The following is a 20,150-nucleotide window of genomic DNA, read 5'->3' as shown; positions in this document are numbered from 1 at the left end:
ACCATAAGTATCACTAAGAACCCCAGTTTCATTATGATCGGACAAAGCATGTGGAAATAGATTGTCATTTTGTCAAGGAGAAGATAGAAGGGACAATTTCATTGCTTTACACTCCAAAAGCTCTCCAAACAGCAGACATCCTTACCAAGGTGCTTTCTAGAACCAACTTTGAAGACTTGAGATTCAAGATGGAAATAATCCACATTTACAACTCAGCTTGAGGGATAATGTGGAAATCCGAAGGAAATCCAGAATGTACAGCTGTGTGCACAGTTGTGTTACGGTTATTGTTGTGTCACAGCTGTGTTAAAGTTGTGTCACAGTTATGTCACAACTATGATATAGTTGTATTTTCTATTCTAATTTTATCTCCTGATTTGATGTGAGACTTTCTCCTAAAATCAAGGATTAGATTTCTTTTCAAGGCAGATGATCTCAACCATTCATGTATAAATATTGATACAATAATCAGTTTGAAAAGAAGAGAAAAATAAATAAGATTTTTTTTTCTCCCTCAAATTTCTTTAATATCACATTCCAATATAAAAATAGAAATCCTTCTTCACCATGCCACACTCCACCAGTGTGTACCTTTCCTTGGTGGGATGCCCAAGCTTGTTGTGCACCTGAATTTGAAATTCTTACTGTATTATGCTCTGGTTTGCCTAGAAGATTGTTCTCAACTGAGTGACTATATTCTGCCCCTAAATAGCTGCTATTTCCTTGCTATATTTTAGTTCCAAAACAGAATCTTCAATTTGATTTTGACATAAATTAAGGATAAGCCTTCATGGGCTTGTACTTTTAGAAGTTTTGAATTTATATTGCAATCTTTTTTGCCCAGAGCTTCATCTGGAGAGGGAGCTTCACAGGCCTTGCAGAGTTTGTCTTCTGAAGCAGGATTGCCACACCTTGGTTTCAGTAAGTTTTTTAGAATGACCCATAATTATTTTCTAAACAGATTTATCTTTTTATTTATTTGTTTTTTACTATTGTTTTTCTTTCCCAGATGGTCATGTATCATCTGCAGCATGGAAGCTTCACTATTATCAATGGGCAATGCAGATATTTGAGCAATATAATATCAGTGAAGGTGCTTGCCAGTTTGCTCTTGCTGCACTTGAACAAGTTGATGAAGCGCTTGGTCCACAAAATGACAGCTGTGGAGAAGACCCTCTTAATGAATTGGCCACTTCTTTTAAAGGCCGACTATGGGCAAACGTCTTCAAATTTACTTTAGATCTCAATCACTTCTATGATGCTTATTGTGCCATAATATCAAATCCAGATGAAGAAAGCAAATACATCTGCTTAAGGCGTTTCATAATTGTTCTTTATGAACATGGTGCCATAAAGGTTTTCTAGAATTTTTTTTTTTTTTAGTGCTTGTCTCCATCCATTAACAATTTTCTTTATTACTTTCAGCAATCAGAAAATGATCCATAATTTCCAATGTAGTTTAAATCAATAATATATTTGAAGCATTCCATTTAGCAAATATGAACATGTGACTAAATTAGCCTGGTGTTTATCTTCCCAAAAGGCAATATGAGAATTCTGTAAGACAATTTTCTGTTTAGTGCTTAAAAGTATGTCAGAACATCCTCTTCTGTTTAGAGCTCAAAGTATGCTAGAATATCCTCTGGTATGCAGAAAATGCCTGATAAAAGTAGTCTAGCAAGTTTGAAGCTTAATTCATCAAAGAGAAATAGAAATTACAATATATATAATTCAATTATCATTTTTGTGTCTAATGTTTAGGATATGTTCCTGTTTAATGTCTGTGAGATTAAGTACTATTGGCCTAACCTTTTCATCATACAATATGCAATCGTTGTCATATTTCTCTTATTTTCCTAGCAACGGACTGTCTTATGGTATTTGGAGAGTACATAATGTTATCACCATTTATTGATCACATGGAAAATTAATTTTTTTCATGTTATTTTACTTCTAAAAGAAAATTTGTGTTCCTGTTCCTTGCAGATTCTTTGTGATGGTCAACTACCCTTCATTGGTTTAACAGAAAAGGTTGAGAGAGAGCTAGCCTGGAAGGTATGTCCTAGTTGCAAAATGGCAAGAGAACTACATTGGCTGATATTTTTGCTGACTGAAATCATTGATGTTTTTCCTCTAAAATATTTAGGCAGAGCGATCAGATATTGCAGCAAAACCAAACCCGTATAAGTTGCTTTATGCTTTTGAAATGCATAGACATAACTGGCGAAGAGCAGCAAGTTACATTTATCTTTATTCAGCTCGTCTGAGAACTGAATCAGTGCTGAGGGATTGCCCAAACCTATCTCTAACACTGCAAGAGAGGCTGAATGGGCTATCTGCTGCTATCAATGCTTTATATCTTGTTCATCCTGCATGTGCTTGGATCAATCCTCTCCTTGGAGGAAATCCTCTTCACAATGAGCATTATCCGAGCAAAAAGGCTAAAAAGATGGTGGAAGAACAGTGTAAATACTGCAATGACAAAATAATTTTTTTTTGTTTATTATTCAGTTAATCTTATTGTTTCCAGATCTATTATTGTTCTTTTGCCCATGCTTGCCTTCTATGATAAACTCTTGTTCAATATTAAAGACTGATCTTATCTCCTATCATGCATTACATGGTTTACTTAGAAGCAATAACATTGTTTTATGTTTACCTTTGCTACAGCTTCCAGCAATGATGCTCAGCTTCAAAAACTCTATTCTTATGTTGATGTTGAGAAACTTGAAAATGAGTTTGTGCTAACTACAGCAGAATATTTGCTCTCATTAGCAAATGTCAAATGGACATATACTGGTAATCTTTATTTTTAGGTTATTTTGTCTATTTAGTGTCTTGGAAGCATCGACCTTGTGAACTTCAGAAGCTAATTCCAATTTCAAAGCCACTGATGTTTGAATGAAACTAGAGTTTCAAAATCCTATATACTTCTGCTCATCGAAAGTCTTTAAGTTTCATGCATAATTGGATCCTTGAACCTTTATTTTGTACAGAAACATCATCACTGTTGATGGACTACTTTTTTACTCAGATTTTCTTAAGCATTTAAAATCTTCTTTTCAGTTCGTATGAAGTAGTTTAATAGTTTGCTGGACATTATTTCTTGTTTTCTCATTCTTGTTTTCTTTACAGGAATGCAAAAACTCCCATCAGATTTAGTTGATCTGTTAGTGGAGACAAACTTATATGATATGGCATTTACCATTGTTCTCAAATTCTGGAAGGGTTCAGGATTAAAAAGGTGTGGTTCTTGCATATAAGTTGTAAAAGATAATTTCATTTCAGTCATGTATGCTTCTTGGCATGCCTGTAATGCAAAACTTGGTTCTTTTGTTCAGGGAGCTGGAAAGAATTTTCATTGCCATGTCATTGAAATGCTGTCCAAATAGAGTAGGTTCCTCATTGACCAGGTAAGATATTCTTTTATCATTGTTTATCTGCTGCATTATACTTCATTTTTCAATCTGGTTTGGTTGTTAAATTTAACTTTCTATGATACCTCTTGACCACTTTTATATGTACAATGTAATCTAAATCTTTCTGGAATGATTTCAGGACACATGGCCTTCTGTTGACATCATCAAAGGATGATACAGCCATTCATGGTTCTATTGATCCGGATCCTTCAACCCAGCAATCTAACGGGAGTAATCGATGGGAAACACTTGAGCTATATCTTGTCTCTCTCTCTCTCTCTCTCTCTCTCTCATAAGTATGCAAACATGCATAGATGTGCACACACACACATCCTTATTACTATATATTGTGGTACACAGACACTAATTTTAGTCAAAATACCATGTTGACACGATACAACATGGGGTGTGGTTGTAAGATCCATGTCGGATACACTTACATTCCATTGGATACAACTATTTAACTCGTGCCTACTTTATCTCTTTTTTTTTAATTATGCTTATATTGTATCAAATACAATTATTTCACTCTTTATTTCTTTCTTAATTGTTTTTATATTATATCAAATGAGAGTATAAAATAAATTGCAATTAAAAAAATAAAGATTTTTTTTTTTAATTTCTAACTCTTATAACTAAAGAAGTGCTTTATATCTTCTTTTTAAAAAAAGAAAAAAAATTATAATTGATAAAATTTGAAGATAAATATAATAATTAATATTATATAAAATTTTAAAATAAGTATATAATAGTTAATAGCATAAAAAGTTTGAATATAAATATTAAGATTAATATCCTAAGAAATCTAGAGATAAATTATAATAATTAATATAAAAAATCAAAATTTTTGCATGAATCTAATAAATATAATAATTTATATAAATACATATTTAATTTACATTGAATCTTTATCTAATATATTGGGAAATTTTTATTACAAAATCAATATAAATTTAAAAAAAAATAAACTAATCAAAGTTTACTAATAATGTGGTATAATATTTTATTAAAGTTTTTTTTTCAACATCCTATTAAAATAAAAGACCTATAATAAATAGATTCTTTATGTACAATTAGTCATAACATCAAAGTAAAATAATATTTAGCATCTTATTAAAATAGAAAAGATACAATAAATAAATTTTCTATCTACAATTAACAATGTAGTATTATAGATTATTTATCTTATTGTGTTTATATTTAGTGTTAATTTATTTTTCATTAATGGTGTATCCCCATATTTGCACCCATAGTTTAGATCATTTTTAGCTAAATTCCTATGTGTTAAGATTTTGGGATGCAAAAGATCTGACACCTAGATATGTACCTGCACATAACACTCGTACATAAACCCATATAGCATGGATTATATGCATGACACAATGCTAAAGTGGCTGAAGTTGGAGTTTATTCCATGAAAAAATGTACCAATAAAGTTTCTAGTAGACTCCATATTGTCAAGAACTTAAAATGAAGTCATTTGAAGAAAAACCAACCCTTTAAGGGTTTTAATTGGCTAAACTAGCATTCACCTTCTATATTTTCTTAAACAGTTTTTTCATATTATTAACAAGGTATTGCTTATAAAATTGTAAAATGTTTCAAAGGCTATTTAAATTATATAGAATATTTTTCATAAAAGATACCTAAAGGCCATGGGTTTAGTAGTGTTTGTGGTATTTGGTTGATAGATTATGTTCTTGACTTAGATGTCTAAAGATTTTACATTCATAAGTATGTTTATATGCTTATAATCTAGGGTGATGTTATCTATCAAAATAATAATAATGATAATAATAATCTAGGGTGATGTTCTTGGAGAACTATGTAAAGGTTTGGCAAGAAAAAATGAAAATTCAACTCAACTAAGCCAAATAGTTGTATTAGGTGAAGTGATTGTCAATTTAGTTTGCTTGGTTCATCAATAACTTCCTAAATTTCTCAACAATCAGATCCTTTTTTTAAATAATTATAGTGAATTAAGTCAGATCCTAAATTTATCTTCCCCTTTTGGGTGGAACTTTAACTTTCTTTAAAACCTCATTGATTCGGAAATTGAGGATCTCAAAAGCCTCATTGTCCATTCTTTATTGGGTGAACCTATCACTGTCCTTCCTAGATGTGAAAGTTTAATCATCATTATCATCATCCCCATACACACAATCAAAGCATTTTTCCTAACCTTATGCAATCAATCAATTCCAATCCTTTTCTCTCCAACAAACTTCCTTTGGACTTCAAAAACCCCATCAATGGGTCAACACATTTGCTTGGTTAGTGACCAATAATAGAGTTCACACAAATGACTTGCTTCAAGTGAGATGACCTTTCATAGCCCTTAGTCCTACTCATTGCATTTTGTGTTTGAAAAGTATATAGTTAATTGATAATCTTTTTTTACTTTGTCCACTAACCTTGGAGCTATGACATAAGTTATTTAGGCTAGCTAGATTGGATTGAGTTTCTCATAGAAGTGTCAGTAACATAATGACCATTTCTTTTAGGGGATTGAGGAACTCCATTAGAGGCTAAGTTCTATGACATATTGTTTGCCTTACATTGATTTGGATAGTATAATGGGAAAGAAATGCAAGAATCTTTGAGGATATGTGGAGGACTTTTGAGATGATATGGGACCTAATTTATTTCTATTCCTCCTTTTGGACTTCTACTACTCCCACTTTTTAGGCATACCACTCAAAATCATTCAACTTGATTGGTTTTTGATATGTGGATCAAAAGGGTAAATGAGTAAAGAAAGGATCATTACCAATGTATTTTTATAGAAGGATTCTTTTCCTATGTTTTGATCAAATTTTGTAATTGTGAGAAGGATTTCTCATCCTTCTAATCCATTTTAATGAGAATGTTGTGTTTCAAATTAAATATATATATATATATATATATATATCAGACAACTTGCTCTGTATCCCAGTATTCACACTCATAGTTTAGATCAGTTTTAGTTGAATTCCTATGTCTTAAGATTTTGGGATGCAAAAATTCCAGCACCTAGATACGTACATGCACACAACCATGCCCAAACCCATATAACATGGACTATATACATGACACAATTCTAAAGTGATTGAAGTTGGAGTTTATTCCATGAAAAAAATGTACCAATAAAGTTTCTAGTAGACTCCATATTGTTAAGAACTTAAAATGAAGAGCCATTTGAAGAAAAGCCAACCTTTTAAAGTTTTTGAGTCGCTGAACTAGTATTCACCTTCTGTATTTTCTTTAACAGATTTTTCATGTCATTAACAAGGTATGGCCTTACAACATCATAAAATGTTTGAAAGGCTATTAAACTTATACAGAATATTATTCATAAAAGTCTTTTGCCTTGGGTTTAAGAAGTACCATTGGTTTGGATTAGTATTTCTGGTATTTGGTTGATAGATTGTGTTCTCGACTTAGATGTTTAAAGATTTTACATTTATATATATCTATTTATATGCTTATTATTTAGGGGGATGTTTTCAAAGAGCAATTTAAAGTTTTGACCAGAAAAAATAAAAATTCAACTCAACTAAGCCAAATAGTTGTGTTAAGTAGGCAATTGTCGATTTAGTTTGCTTGGTTTGCCAATAACTTTCCGAAATTTCTTGAAATCTAGATCATATTTTTAAATAATTATAGTGAATTAAGTCAAGTCTTAAATTTCTCTTCCCCATTTGGTTGGAACTTTACCTTTTGTCAAAACCTCATTGATTTGGAGATTGAGGATCTCAAAAGCCTCATGTCCATTCCAAATTGTGTGAACCTATCACTGTCCTTTCTAGATTTGAGAGTTTGGTCATTATTATCCTCAGGCTTATTCATAGTGAAGCTATTTCTCCTAGCCTTATGCAATCAATCAATTCCAACCCTTTTCTCTCTAGCAAGATTCATTTGGAAGTCAAAGCCTCATCAAAAGGTTGAGGCATTTGCTTGATTAATAGCAAATTAGAGAGTTAACACAAATGACTTGCTTCAGGTGAGAAGACCTTTCATGGCCCTCAGTCCTCATTGTTGCATTTTGTGTTTGAACAACGGACAGTCGATTGATCACCTTTTTTTACATTGTCTACTGAATATGGAACTATGGCATAAATTATTTAAACTAGCCGAATTGGATTGAGTTTCTCCTAAAAGTATCAATGACATAATGACCATTTCTTTTAGGGGATTGGGGAATTCTATTAGAGGCAAAGTTTTATGGCATATTGCTTGCTTTACGTTGATTTGAATAGTATGGTGGAAAAGAAATGCAAGGATCTTTGAGAATAAATGGACTTCTGAGTTGATATGGGACCTAATTTATTTTTATTCCTCCTTTTGGGCTTCTACTACTTTCGCTTTTTAAGGGCATAACACTCAATTTCATTCAACTTGATTGGTTTTCGATATGTAAATCAAAAGGGTAAATTAGCAAAGAAAGGAACATTTGCCAATGTATTTTTGTAGAAGGATTCTCTTCCTCTGCTTTAATCAGATTTTGTAATTGTGGGAAGAATTTCTCATCCTTCTTTTGTACTTATTAATCCATTTTAATGAAAATGTTGTGTTTCTAATATAAAAAATAAAAGTTAAATTAAAAATGTCAGACAGCTTGTTGGTATGTCCAGCTTGTCAGTATGTCCATAGATCATAGAATATGCAGTGGCTTTTACATTCATCCACCTGTGACTTGTTCCTTTTTCCATTGCAAATTTTAGATATAATTGTTTTCACACTTCATTTTGGATAAGCAATCATGAAAGTTTTCCCTTTTCTGCACTCAATTGATTTCCTCACTAATTGTCATAGAATACATTAATTGCAGGAAAAATATAAAGGATTTAATGCCAGATTACCAGTAATAGTTGCTGAAACTCTTCTTCGCACAGATCCACAGATTGAATTGCCTCTTTGGTTGGTTCATATGTTCAAGGTAATTGTTTGTTTTTTAAATTCAACTGAATAACTTGGGTGGCTTGTCAAAAATATGATGAAGGCATCCTTGAAGTTTAAAATTTTCTGTTAAATTTTTGTTGGAAAATACTATGGCTTCACTTAAATGTTTTCACATACACACACATTGAGAGAGATACATATTTAGTTTATTGCTGGGTACTTTATTGGCTCCTTGGACAATCTTCTCAGAGGTTCTAGCCTATTCACTGTCAAACAGCAGTTTTTTTGCCCGTTTTCAAATTTCCTTCTTAATTTTTCTATTGGTTGAAAAGAAAAAGTAGCAAGAACAATCTTTAATTTGCCTTTTCATAATATTTCCTAACAGAATTTGTGTTTGTGTGTGTTTAAACATTTAAGTGAAGCCACCATCAACTCTATAAGGCTGTTTATCCTCAGTGATTGAATCCACCTTTAGGGTACATCAAGGCATAACTTCTGTAAACCTTGCTTGAGTACTGTCAATCTGCTCTCATTGTCCAAAACTGTTTTTGCTTCTCCTTTTTCTGGTTATGATGGAAACTCTACCTGCAATTTTTAGTTCAAAAGTCTAGTTTTTTCCAAATCAAAGAAGTTTTATTTGTTATGTAAGTCAAGGCTGGAAATTTTGTTCTCACATTGAGTTTGGATGCAAGGTGGGAACACCTCTATTGTCGTATTTGGGTCTTCCCCTTGGGGCCCCTTACAAGTCTGACAGTATGGGATGGGGTAGAGGAGAGGTTCCGTAGAAAGCTAGCCATGTGAAAAAGGCAATACTTATCCAAGGGTGGGAGGTTTACCCTAATTTGAAGCACTCTTTCTGGCATGTCGATCTACTTCATGTCTTTGTTCTGTATTCCAAAGACAATTAGGATGAGTTTGGAACAGATTCAAAGGGATTTCCTTCGGGGAGGAGGAGCACTTGAGCGGAAGCTAGACTTAGTAGGGTGGTCTGTTGTTTGTACAGATAAGAGTAAGGGTGGATTGGGTTAAAGAATCTTGCTAAGCTTCATGGCCAACCGGCTCAACCGGTTGGGGAACCAGTCAACCGGTTGACCCTGTCCGATCGAGAACCGGTCGAGGAGTGTCAAAAACACTCTCTCTCATCCAGTAGCCTTCTCTTCCTGGTTGAGGTTCACATCCTTCCCGGCCGAGGTCCGGTTAAGGCAACGGTAACCTATCAAAGCATTTAATGCCCAACGGTTAATGATCCGGTCGACCCCTAGCTCGACCGATCGAGGGTACCTTTTGCTGTTTTTGACTCCCGAGCTTAGAAATCTATAAATTAAGAGCTCCACTTCATTTATGAATAAGAGAACACTTGCAATCAATTATCTACCTACTTGTTCTTGATCAAAAAGTTCTCATTTCTTTCTTGGTGCATTAAATCATCATTTGCATACTCCTTAGTGCACCTTTGTGAATCATCCTAGCCTTGTTTTGTATTTGATCCATCCTTGAGCTAGGTTGAGTGTTTTATTCTTGTAAAAGCCAAGCGTTTAAGCCTTCGAGAGGTGTAATTCTTGAAGAGATTGTGTAAGAGCCCATTGGAGCCGGAATCCAAGTGTAAGAAGATTAGAAGCTTGGTTGAAGCTTCAAGTTATTGGAACCCTCACTCGGTTAGGAGATTGAGGAAAGTGGACGTAGGCAAGGAAGTGCCGAACCACTATAAAACCCGAGTTTGAATTCTCTAAATCTATCTCTTTACTTTCACTTATATTGTGCAAAGCTCTTCTAGGCAAATGGAGCTGGCAGTTTGCAAAAGATAAGAGAGCTTTGTGGAAGCAAATTATAAGTGGCAAGTACGGGGTGGAATAGGGAGGGTAGTGCTCTAAGGTGGTGAGAGGAAGTTATGGGGTAGGATTATGGAAAGCCATTAGAAAGGAATGGGAACGTTTATCTAATGGAGTTGTTTTCTCAGTTGGTAGTGGGCAGAGGGTGAAATTTTGGAAGGGTAAGTGGTGTGGTGATGTGGCACTGTGTACTTCTTACCCTGCTCTTTATTCTATTGTTTATTCTAAGGAGGATTGGGTGGTGAATGTTTGGCACTCAACAATTGAAGGGGGGTGTTGGGCCACTAGTTTTATTAGGGCTATTAATGATTGGGAACTAGATTTGGTGGAGCGGTTTCTCTTGAGTTTGCACGGGAGGACAGTGTGCAGGGATCAAGAAGATAAAGTGATTTAGTTGGGACCAAAAAATGGGAGGTTTTCAGTCAAAGACTTATATTCGACCTTAGAGACTCAAAGTACTTTGCCCTTTCCTGCTAATGAGATTTGGAATTCTTGGGTACCCTCAAAGGTGAGTTCTTTTGCTTAGGAGGCTTCTTAGGCAAAGGTGTTAACTTTGGATCGTTTAAAGAGAAGAGGGTGGTCTTTGGCAAATAGATGTTTCCTTTGTCTTGAAGAGGAAGAGACCATTGATTGCATTCTTATCCATTGTGCTAAGACAAGAGTGTATGGAATCTTGTGTTCTGCCTGTTTAATGTGCTTTGGACACTTCCTTCTTTGGTTAGAGACATGTTTCTAGGATGACATGGTTCTTTTGTTGGTAAAAGGTGGAAAAAGGTGTGGTGAGTTGCTCCTCTTTGCTTATTTTGGACAGTTTGAAAGGAAAGAAATAGAAGAGCTTTCGAGAACGAGGAACAATTCATTCAAGGACTAGAACACGCTTTCCTTTGTAATCTATGGGATTGGTCTAGGTTATTTTTATTTTCTAATCCTTCGATTGTAGATTTTGTGGATTGGGTGGGTTCTTGTTGAGGAGGACGCAGTTTTTTTGTTGGTCCTCTCCCTTTTTTGTGCTTTTAAGCGTTTGTTGCATACCTCCCATGTACTTCAAAAGGCTGGTTTGACCAACACTCAAGAGCGTGGTCTTTGTCTTTGTCAGGTTTGTTTTCAGTGAAATCTTTTATCTTGGCCTTGTCAAAAGTCTCAAATCCTATCTTGTTCCTTCCGGCCAAATTCTTGTGGAGTTTGTTGAGAGAGAGAGAAAGAAGAAAAACCTTAATTTTCATTCATCTATTTACTTACAATTGAGCAATATATATATACAAGACTAGGAGTCCTAACTACCATACATGTGACCTATATTAACAAGGAAAGATTATATACTATAAATACATTATATTCAATACTCCCCCTCAAGCTGGAGCATATACGTCATATGCACCAAGTTTGTTACAAATATATTTAATCCTAGGACCTCTGAGAGATTTAGTGAAGATGTCTGCTAGTTGATCATTTGAATTAACAAAACTTGTAGCAACACATCCTGATGCGATCTTCTCTCTAATGAAATGACAGTCAACTTCAATATGCTTGGTCCTTTCATGAAAGATTGGATTGGATGCAATATGTAATGCGGCCTGGTTATCACAGATGAGTTTCATCTGTTCATCCTTTCCAAATCTCAACTCTCGAAGAAGATGTCTCAACCATATGAGTTCACATGTTGCCAAAGCCATAGCTCGATACTCGGCTTCAGCGATAGATCTGGCCACTACATCTTGTTTCTTACTCTTCCAAGATATTAGATTACCTCCAATAAAAACACAGTACCCTGAAGTAGAACGTCTATCTATGGGTGAGCCAGCCCAATCTGCATCTGTGTAACCAACAACCTGAGTATGACCTCTGTTCTCGTACAACACACATTGGCCCGGTGTACTTTTGATATATCGAAGAATGCGGATTACGGCATCCCAATGGCTATCACATGGTGACTGTAGGAATTGACTAACAACACTCACAGGAAAAGAAATGTCTGGACGAGTAATGGTGAGATAGTTCAATTTACCTACGAGCTGTCGATATCTCCCGGGGTCTCCTAAAGGCTCCCCCTGTCCTGGTACAAGTTTGACATTCGGATCCATAGGTGTGTCTACCGGTTTACAGTCTAACATACCGGTTTCTTCCAGGATGTCTAAAGCATACTTCCTTTGGGAAAGGACCACACCAGAACTGGATTAAGCTATCTCAATTCCCAAGAAATACTTAAGTTTCCCCAAGTCTTTGGTCTGAAAGTGGGTAAAAAGATGTTGCTTTAGTTTCTGAATACCATCCTGATCACTGCCTGTAATGACGATGTCGTCCACATAAACAACCAGATAAATACACTGCCCCAAGGAGTTATGATGATAGGAAACTGAATGGTCTGCTGTACTGCGAAGCATGCCAAACTCTTGAACAACAGAACTAAAACGGTCAAACCATGTTCGAGGAGATTGTTTCAAGCCATATAGAGAACGGCGTAACTTGCACACTAAACCAGACTCCCCCTGAGCAACAAAACCAGGAGGTTGCTCCATATAAACTTCCTCGGCAAGATCACCATGAAGGAAGACATTTTTAATATCCAACTGATAAAGAGGCCAAGAACACATAGCAGCCATGGAGAGAAGCAGACGGACAGAAGCAATCTTGGCAACAGGGGAGAATGTCTCACCATAATCAGAACCATAAACCTGAGAATAACCTTTAGCAACTAAGCGGGCCTTAAGGCGATCAACTTGACCATCAGGACCAACCTTAACTGCGTAGACCCAACGATAGCCAACAGTAGATTTACCAGAGGGTAAAACAACAAGATCCCAAGTGCCATTAGAGTGCAGAGCAGCCATTTCATCCACCATTGCCTGTTGCCAGCCTGGATGGGAAAGAGCTTCATGGGTGCTCTTTGGAAGAGAAACAGAGGATATAACAGAAACAAAAGCAGAATATGGTGAAGATAATCGATGATAACTCAAAAAATTGTAAATAGGCTGAGGATTACGAGTAGAGCGAGTACCTTTCCGAACAGCAATGGGTAAGTCATTAGGAGAAGGCAAAGCCGGGGCAGGTGAAGCCGAAGGGATAGGAAGTGAGTCAGTAGGTGCCTCAGCAAAAGGGAGAGGAGCAACGACACGAGGGCGACGATGATAAACCTGAAGTAGTCGAGGAGGCATAGCATCAGGTGGGGAGACAATGGGAATGGGCAAGACTTCAGAAACAGGAAGAGACTCAGAAGTGGTGGAAAAGAATGGTGTGGTCGGTGTCGGAAAAAGATGTCGCCGGAAAAGTTCGCCGGCGGTGAGTGTTTTCTGACAACGATCCGACTGACCGGAAAGTATTGGGAGATGGGGAAGGTGACCGGAATGAAACACGGTCACCGGAAGGTTTCCCGGAGTTGATGACACGGGAAACAGGAAAGAATTAGGTTTTCTCCCTTGGCTCTAATACCATGTTGAGAGAGAGAGAAAGAAGAAAAACCTTAATTTTCATTCATCTATTTACTTACAATTGAGCAATATATATATACAAGGCCAGGAGTCCTAACTACCATACATGTGACCTATATTAACGAGGAAAGATTATATACTATAAATACATTATATTCAACAGAGTTCAAAAGCGCCTTCAAAGGTTAAGGCCCTCGCTTGGTTAGTAGCACATGGGAAGGTAAACACTAATGATAAACTGCAATTGAGAAGACCCTACAAATCCCTCTGTCCTCAATGGTGCATTCTTTGCAAAGGAAGTGGAGAGTCGATTGACCACCTTTTTCTTTATTGTCCTGTTACCATTGGACTCTGGCACAAGTTGTTCAATCTAGCAGGGTTGGTTTGGGTCCCTCCAAGGAGTGTTGAGGACATGATGGTTATTACTTTTAAAGGCTTGGGGAACTCATTAAGAGGCAAGACACTTTGGCAAATCGCTTGCCTTACCTTGATTTGGTTGGTGTGGCAAGAGAGAAACAATAGGATATTTGAGGATAAAGGGAGAACAGAAGAGGTGTTATGGGATTTGATTCGGTTCTATTCTTTTCTTTGGGCTTCTTGTACTGAAGCTTTTAGAGGAGTTCCTCTAAGTGTTTTACAACTCAACTGGATTGCGGTTTGCGCCTCAAAAGTTTGAAGTTTGTTAGGGTTTCTCTTTGTTCTTAGAGTTCTATTGTTGGGAGTTTTCTCCTTTGTTCAGTTTGTGTAGGAAGGACCTCTCACCCTTCCCTTGCTTTCTTCTCTTTCTTTTGTATCTTTTCTTTCTCCTGTATCTTTTCTTCTATTAATATATTCTTCTTCGTTTTTGATAAAAAAAATATATATATATGTACTTTTGCTTTACTCATCAATGTCATTTATCTTTTAAGATAATTTTATCCTTCAAATCACTGTCACCTCTGTTGTTTGCACCAAATTAACTGTCTTCTTATCATCCTTCCAACACCCTCAAATGAATAGTCTTCTTATCATCAATGAACCAAGGAATAGATGCTCTGAATTCCAGAAATTGGTAATTCTATGCACTGTTCTGAGAGCAATCCGAAACTCATTTTTGCCTGAATGAAGCTCATTTCTTCTCTCTATGTGGTCTTTCCTTTCTCATTAGAGTTGTTTTAGCATATTTTGACATGTTACAGATAACTTTTGGTGTTTCAACTGGATATATGCCTTCTCTGTGTTGTATCATGATTCGAAGGCACACTTGACTCACACCATCATGGTTCTGACAGGGTAATCAGAAGGAAAGTTATTGGGGAATGACTGGCCAAGAATCAAATACTGCAACCTTATTTCAACTCTATGTTGATCATGGTCGATATACAGAAGCTACCACTCTGCTACTTGAGTACATAGAGTCATTTGCATCAATGGTAAATTGCAATCTTTTCCTTGCTACTCATGACATTCACACTATTATAAAGTCCATGAAATTACATGCATTCCTGCTGGCCCCTTCATTTTATTTAGGATTTTCATAAATTTACACTGTATAAGAATTTATGTCATTACATCTCAAACTTTGATCATGGTATGTGAAAGAAATTGTCTTAGTCTTGATATAATGGAACTACCTAGAAGGTGTAGTATTTGAATTAATCCCTATATTAATATTTTATTACCTATTTTAGGTTTGTCCCTTTACATTAATTCTTGTTTTTTTAAAAAAAAAAATCAGAAACAAACAACTGTATTAATAGAAAAACAAACTTGATCAAAAGTAACTAAGCAAACCTCCGCAAAACAAAGAAGGTTACGCAAAAAGAACAAAAAGGCCTGTACAAGCAAACCAACAGCAGCCCTATAACCAAAAAAATGGTGTACAAATTGAGAGCCAACTAAGCTGAATTACACTCAAAGGGTAGGGTTTAAAAATGTCTATACAGTAAGCCCAAAAAGAAACAAAAAAATGAAGCGAATCCCATAATGAATCCAACGTCCTCCAAGTGTTCTCGAAAATCCTAGCATTCCTCTCTTTCCACACAATCCACAATAAAGAGAGATAAGCTATCCTCTAAAGAGTCCTTCCTCTAAATGAATTCCCAAAACACTTGAAGGAAATCACCATCATATCACAAATAGTGCCTGGTGAAACCCACTTCATCCTACCTTTGCCACAATCCCGAAGCAATCGAACAATGCAAGAAAAGATGATCAATTGTCTCACTACTACTCCTATATAGGATGCACCAATCAAGACTAAGGGCTTTGAAAGGTCTTTTCAACTATAGCAAGTCATTAGTATTTACCTTCTTAAGTGTCACAAACCATGCAAAGGCCTTGACCTTAGATGGAACTTTTGAATTCCAAAGAAAATTAGTTGGGTAGAAGGGGATTGAATCTAGAGAACAGGATAAGACTGAAAAAAACGACTTAATTGAGAGAACTTTTGATGCGGACGGTACCCAAGATCTCGTATCTGAAATATAAGGAGACAGATGGAAATTGGACAATAAGGACATTAATCTTTCAAAATCCTCAATCTCTGTATCTGCTATAACCAAGGACGAAAAGTAAGATCCCAAGACAATGAAGTGTTATTACCAAGGATAGCTGAAATAAGACAGTTTTTAGTAGTGGTGACTCTAAAAAGACTTGGAAATTGTACACACAAAACTTTACATTAATTCTTTAGAGAGAGCAAAAATCTCATGTAAATATAAATAAAATCAATTATACAAATGAACATAGGATATTACATGGAAAAACCACCTAGTAACCTCCTAGTGTAAAAAACCATGGGTAGTCTCTTAATAGCTAAATAATCCACTAAATATGAGAAAATGGTACATAATTTTACTTGATCGGATACACCTACTACCTAGGATCTTATATTGTCAGCACCTATACTCCTTTTCCACGTTCCTGATGCAACACTCCCCCATGCTCCTTAGTGGATCCCTCAAAGCCCTAATCGAAGATCTCTAACCTTTGTTATAGTCAAAAGTTACTCTCAAGAAAGATCTTGAAAGTTTGAGAGTTGGAGGATCAAGATTTTGATGAATGGCTATACCATCTATGGGTTCATAAAATTCCACCATACGTTTTTAAATAGAATATCTCTATTTGTATTTATAAAATTCTTTTTAGAATTATGGAGAGTTTTCTAATTCTAAAATATTCTAAAACTTGTTTTTAGAATCAAATACTAATTTAGAAATAATCACAATTTTGAAATATTACAAAAATTCTTTTTAGAATCAAACACAAATTTAGAGAAACATAATTTTAAAACTTATCAAAAACTATTCTTGGAATTAAAAATATAATGGAAATCAAATTAAGAAATAGAAAGTATTCTCTTCCTAATTTATTGTATTAGTCATTTCAAAAGCTTTACCAACCATAAATACATACCTTAAATCTTACTAAATAATTTGATCCAAATTTGATGAAATGCAAAGTTGTCTTGAAATGAATAAGACCCAAGGAAGTAAGTTGCATCCAATTAGTAAGAAAGGAACAAAATTGCCAACTAAATAAAATACCCTAACAGCATGGATTCATTTGTTTATTCTGACAAGAGAATACACGGCAGCTGGGGGATGGGGAGCAAGGGAATTCTCCCTTTTAACACTTTTTGTAGCAAAGCAAACTTTCTGTTCTGCTTCTAGTCCTAATAGGACTAGATATGGGTCCTTTTGTTTTTAGGTGGAACTGTCAGGCATTAAAGTGGTTTAAGGGAGGGAGGTCTTGAGGTCAGCTTGATATACATTCTTGGCCCATTCCCTAGCAGCTTAAGCTTTTGATCTAATAGCTAAGCATGACATCATAACTATGGTTCTTGGGGATCTTGGATTCTAACCTTTATATCTGTTTATGTCCTCATTTATTGAACCTGCATATGAGATAAGGCTGCACATTTGGCAGGATGCTGGGTATTAGCTAGCTTGATATACATTGCCAGCACATTCCCTAATATCATAAGTTCTGGAGATAACTAATAGTTTAACAGGGGAAGAAGAAGCTTAAAACTAGGTGGATTTGGAACTATTAGGATCATACAAGATTTGATAGTTCTATTGAAGTGATTTAGAATGGTTTATCACCCCTTAGAAGTGCTTCTTTTATGTAGTCTGGTTTGTAAGGAAGATCTCATTATCCTCGGAGTCCAACCCCATCAAAATTGAGAGCATGTGGCTACCAAATCATTTCAAATTGGACTGTGGAAATAGTTGAATCAAACTAATCTAGTAGGCCAACAAAGGTAAATTGATATGTTCCATTCAAGTTTTATCAATAATTTTATGAGATTCACTATTGAATGTGGTCATGGGTTCATTGCTTGAAACAGAAGCCATCTTTACAATGATAAGAAAATTGTGAAATACTGTTATTTCATGAAAATTCCTTCCTACTGTAGTGATCTCTCCTCACATCTTTATTGGTCTCGTTCCTGATAATGTATTTCTACCAGTTACAACAATTTGGCTGTAACTAGTGAGATAATGTATTTCTACAAGTTACCACAATTTGCTTGTAACTAGTGATATATGAAGCAGACTGCATTGCATGATGCAAAATCTGTGCACTTTTGCTCTATAATACTAATTCTGATGAATTTGACAACCATATGAACTTATTATTTCCCTTCTAGAGAGGCATTATTAAAAGTTATGAATCAACCCCTAATATTGGGGTAAAGAGGGACAGCAACCAAACACACTAGGATGCACTTATGCCTCACATGGTTAATTCATATTCAAAAAGGAAAAAATGCTTCTGAAAATGACTTGAGGAAAACATAGAAAACCAAAAGGGGGAAAGGAAAAAAAAAATTATATATATATATATATATATATAGCATTTTATTTATTGAATGAAAAAACAACTATTTCATTCTCACATTCTAAGTTACAATAGCTTCCAATACAAATTATTTAAACTTGCTCCCATCAAATTTATGTTTTATTCTCACATGCCAACTTCTAGAGCAGTGAACATTTTCCATTCCACATACCATGGCAAGTCTATGATCCAGGTAACATTGATTTGTACCTTTAAACCCATTACTTGGTAAAGTAACAATTTGACCATCACATCCATGAGATCTTCGAAGGAGATGTGGCCACTTGACCATTATTTGATTATTTGATTATTCATAGTATATGAAACATGTAAGTAATGTTTGGTGGGCTGTGTAATGAAGAAACGTGTCACTATCAATCTTTTTCAGAGACCAGCTGATATAATTCACCGGAAGAGGCCATCTGCAGTTTGGTTTCCTTACACAACAATTGAGCGTCTATGGTGCCAGCTTGAGGAAATGATCAGTTCGGGTAACATGGTTGATCAATGTGATAAGCTGAAAAAACTACTACATGAAGCTTTGCTGAGACATCTTAACCTTGTATTCTCCATTTCCTTGTGTGGTCCTTGTTTGCCTTAATTTTCCTCTGCTGCTATATGAGAAATTCTCACCATTTTTATCCACTATTTTCAGCTAAAGGTGGACTCAGATGATGCACTATCTTCTTCTGTCCGGTAAGAAAATTTAGCAAATTTGGCTAATCTGCGAAACACCATCTCAGTATTTAGGGTTTGCACAGCAAAGAGAGGATCAGGAATACCAAAAAGTCTTCTAGGAAAGAACCTTGTTCACTAGCTGCTTTTCCTAGCATTATGCTGCGTCTTAAAGGCCCGGTGTGACAAAAGTGTTACATGTAAGTGATTTTACAAGCTGTAATTAGTCATGAAATTTAATATGATGATTCTGGAAGTCAAATATATTTCCATTATAAGGAATTTTGTGAAATCATTTAAGTGAGCTTTACCCCCATGTAATTATCTTCCTCGAAACAGTTGGCAGCTGCTGATTTTCCTGTGAGTGGAGAATTTGGAATTGGAGAATCTGCCCATTTGTTGCAAACATGATGTCTTCTTCTTCTCCTATTTCGGATGCACTTTGAGAATGAAAAATTTGAATCCTGGCGTTCCTTGTGTTTTTTTTTATTCAGTGATGTAGTAATAGAAAACTTGGATGATTTGCAAATGAGGAAAAAGGGAAACATGTAATCCATTGTTGGCACGACTTGGGGTTTATATCCAGATGTGGGCGACATAAGGAAAACACTGATTGATTACCGAAGCTCATTAGCTGGTTTAGGCATAAATGTTAGATAGCTACTTAACCAAAAATTGATTGTAACAGTGCTAAAATGATAGATAGAGAAGCATTACTGTAATTATGAAGTAATTTGATGTGATATATAAGTCTATAGATTCATGGCTATATCAGAGAAAAGTGTTATTTTATATCTGTTGCTTGGAGAATGGGTTTTGTAACCAACCTTATAACAAAGCAAAGCAAAGCTTAGATATTTGCTTATGAAAACAGAAAAGTTACAAAAAAAAAAAAAAAAAGAAAAAAAAAAGAAAAAAAACAAGGTAAAATACTATTTTTTTTATTACAAAGATACTACAACTAGTTTTAATATAATGGAGAATGAATATTGTGAATTTTCATCTTGCCAATAGGTTTGTAAGTCAGTGTTATGAGGAAACACGTAGGTGGTGTTTGTTTTTTTGGCTTTTTGCTGAAAATCATTTAGTTTTAG

General features: G+C 35.3%; 1 protein-coding gene across 2 annotated transcripts in view; it reads left to right on the top strand.

The window, feature by feature from the left end:
* LOC100250223 (nuclear pore complex protein NUP160) overlaps nt 1-19,825 on the top strand; it is a 56,986-nt gene extending 37,161 nt beyond the window's left edge. Inside the window, exons 16-28 of one of the 2 annotated variants that reach the window (XR_785530.3) lie at nt 845-921; nt 1,010-1,356; nt 1,987-2,055; nt 2,147-2,465; nt 2,671-2,799; nt 3,136-3,244; nt 3,342-3,413; nt 3,559-3,682; nt 8,230-8,337; nt 14,826-14,966; nt 18,770-18,943; nt 19,037-19,256; nt 19,396-19,825. Coding sequence is in view for 1 of the 2 variants with exons in the window: in XM_010649923.3 (XP_010648225.1) it covers nt 845-921; nt 1,010-1,356; nt 1,987-2,055; nt 2,147-2,465; nt 2,671-2,799; nt 3,136-3,244; nt 3,342-3,413; nt 3,559-3,682; nt 8,230-8,337; nt 14,826-14,966; nt 18,770-18,943; nt 19,037-19,081 (1,714 nt within the window). In the remaining variant the exon portion in view is untranslated. Of the gene's footprint in view, nt 1-844; nt 922-1,009; nt 1,357-1,986; nt 2,056-2,146; nt 2,466-2,670; nt 2,800-3,135; nt 3,245-3,341; nt 3,414-3,558; nt 3,683-8,229; nt 8,338-14,825; nt 14,967-18,769; nt 18,944-19,036 lie in introns of both variants that reach the window. The other variant, XM_010649923.3, reaches the window with a different exon arrangement.
* Nucleotides 19,826-20,150: the final 325 nt, after the last annotated feature.

Source organism: Vitis vinifera, chromosome 3 (genome assembly GCF_030704535.1).
Source record: "Vitis vinifera cultivar Pinot Noir 40024 chromosome 3, ASM3070453v1".
NCBI lineage: Eukaryota > Viridiplantae > Streptophyta > Magnoliopsida > Vitales > Vitaceae > Vitis > Vitis vinifera.
The sequence above is the reverse complement of the archived record's forward strand: the minus strand, read 5'-3'. Positions and strand labels throughout refer to the sequence as shown.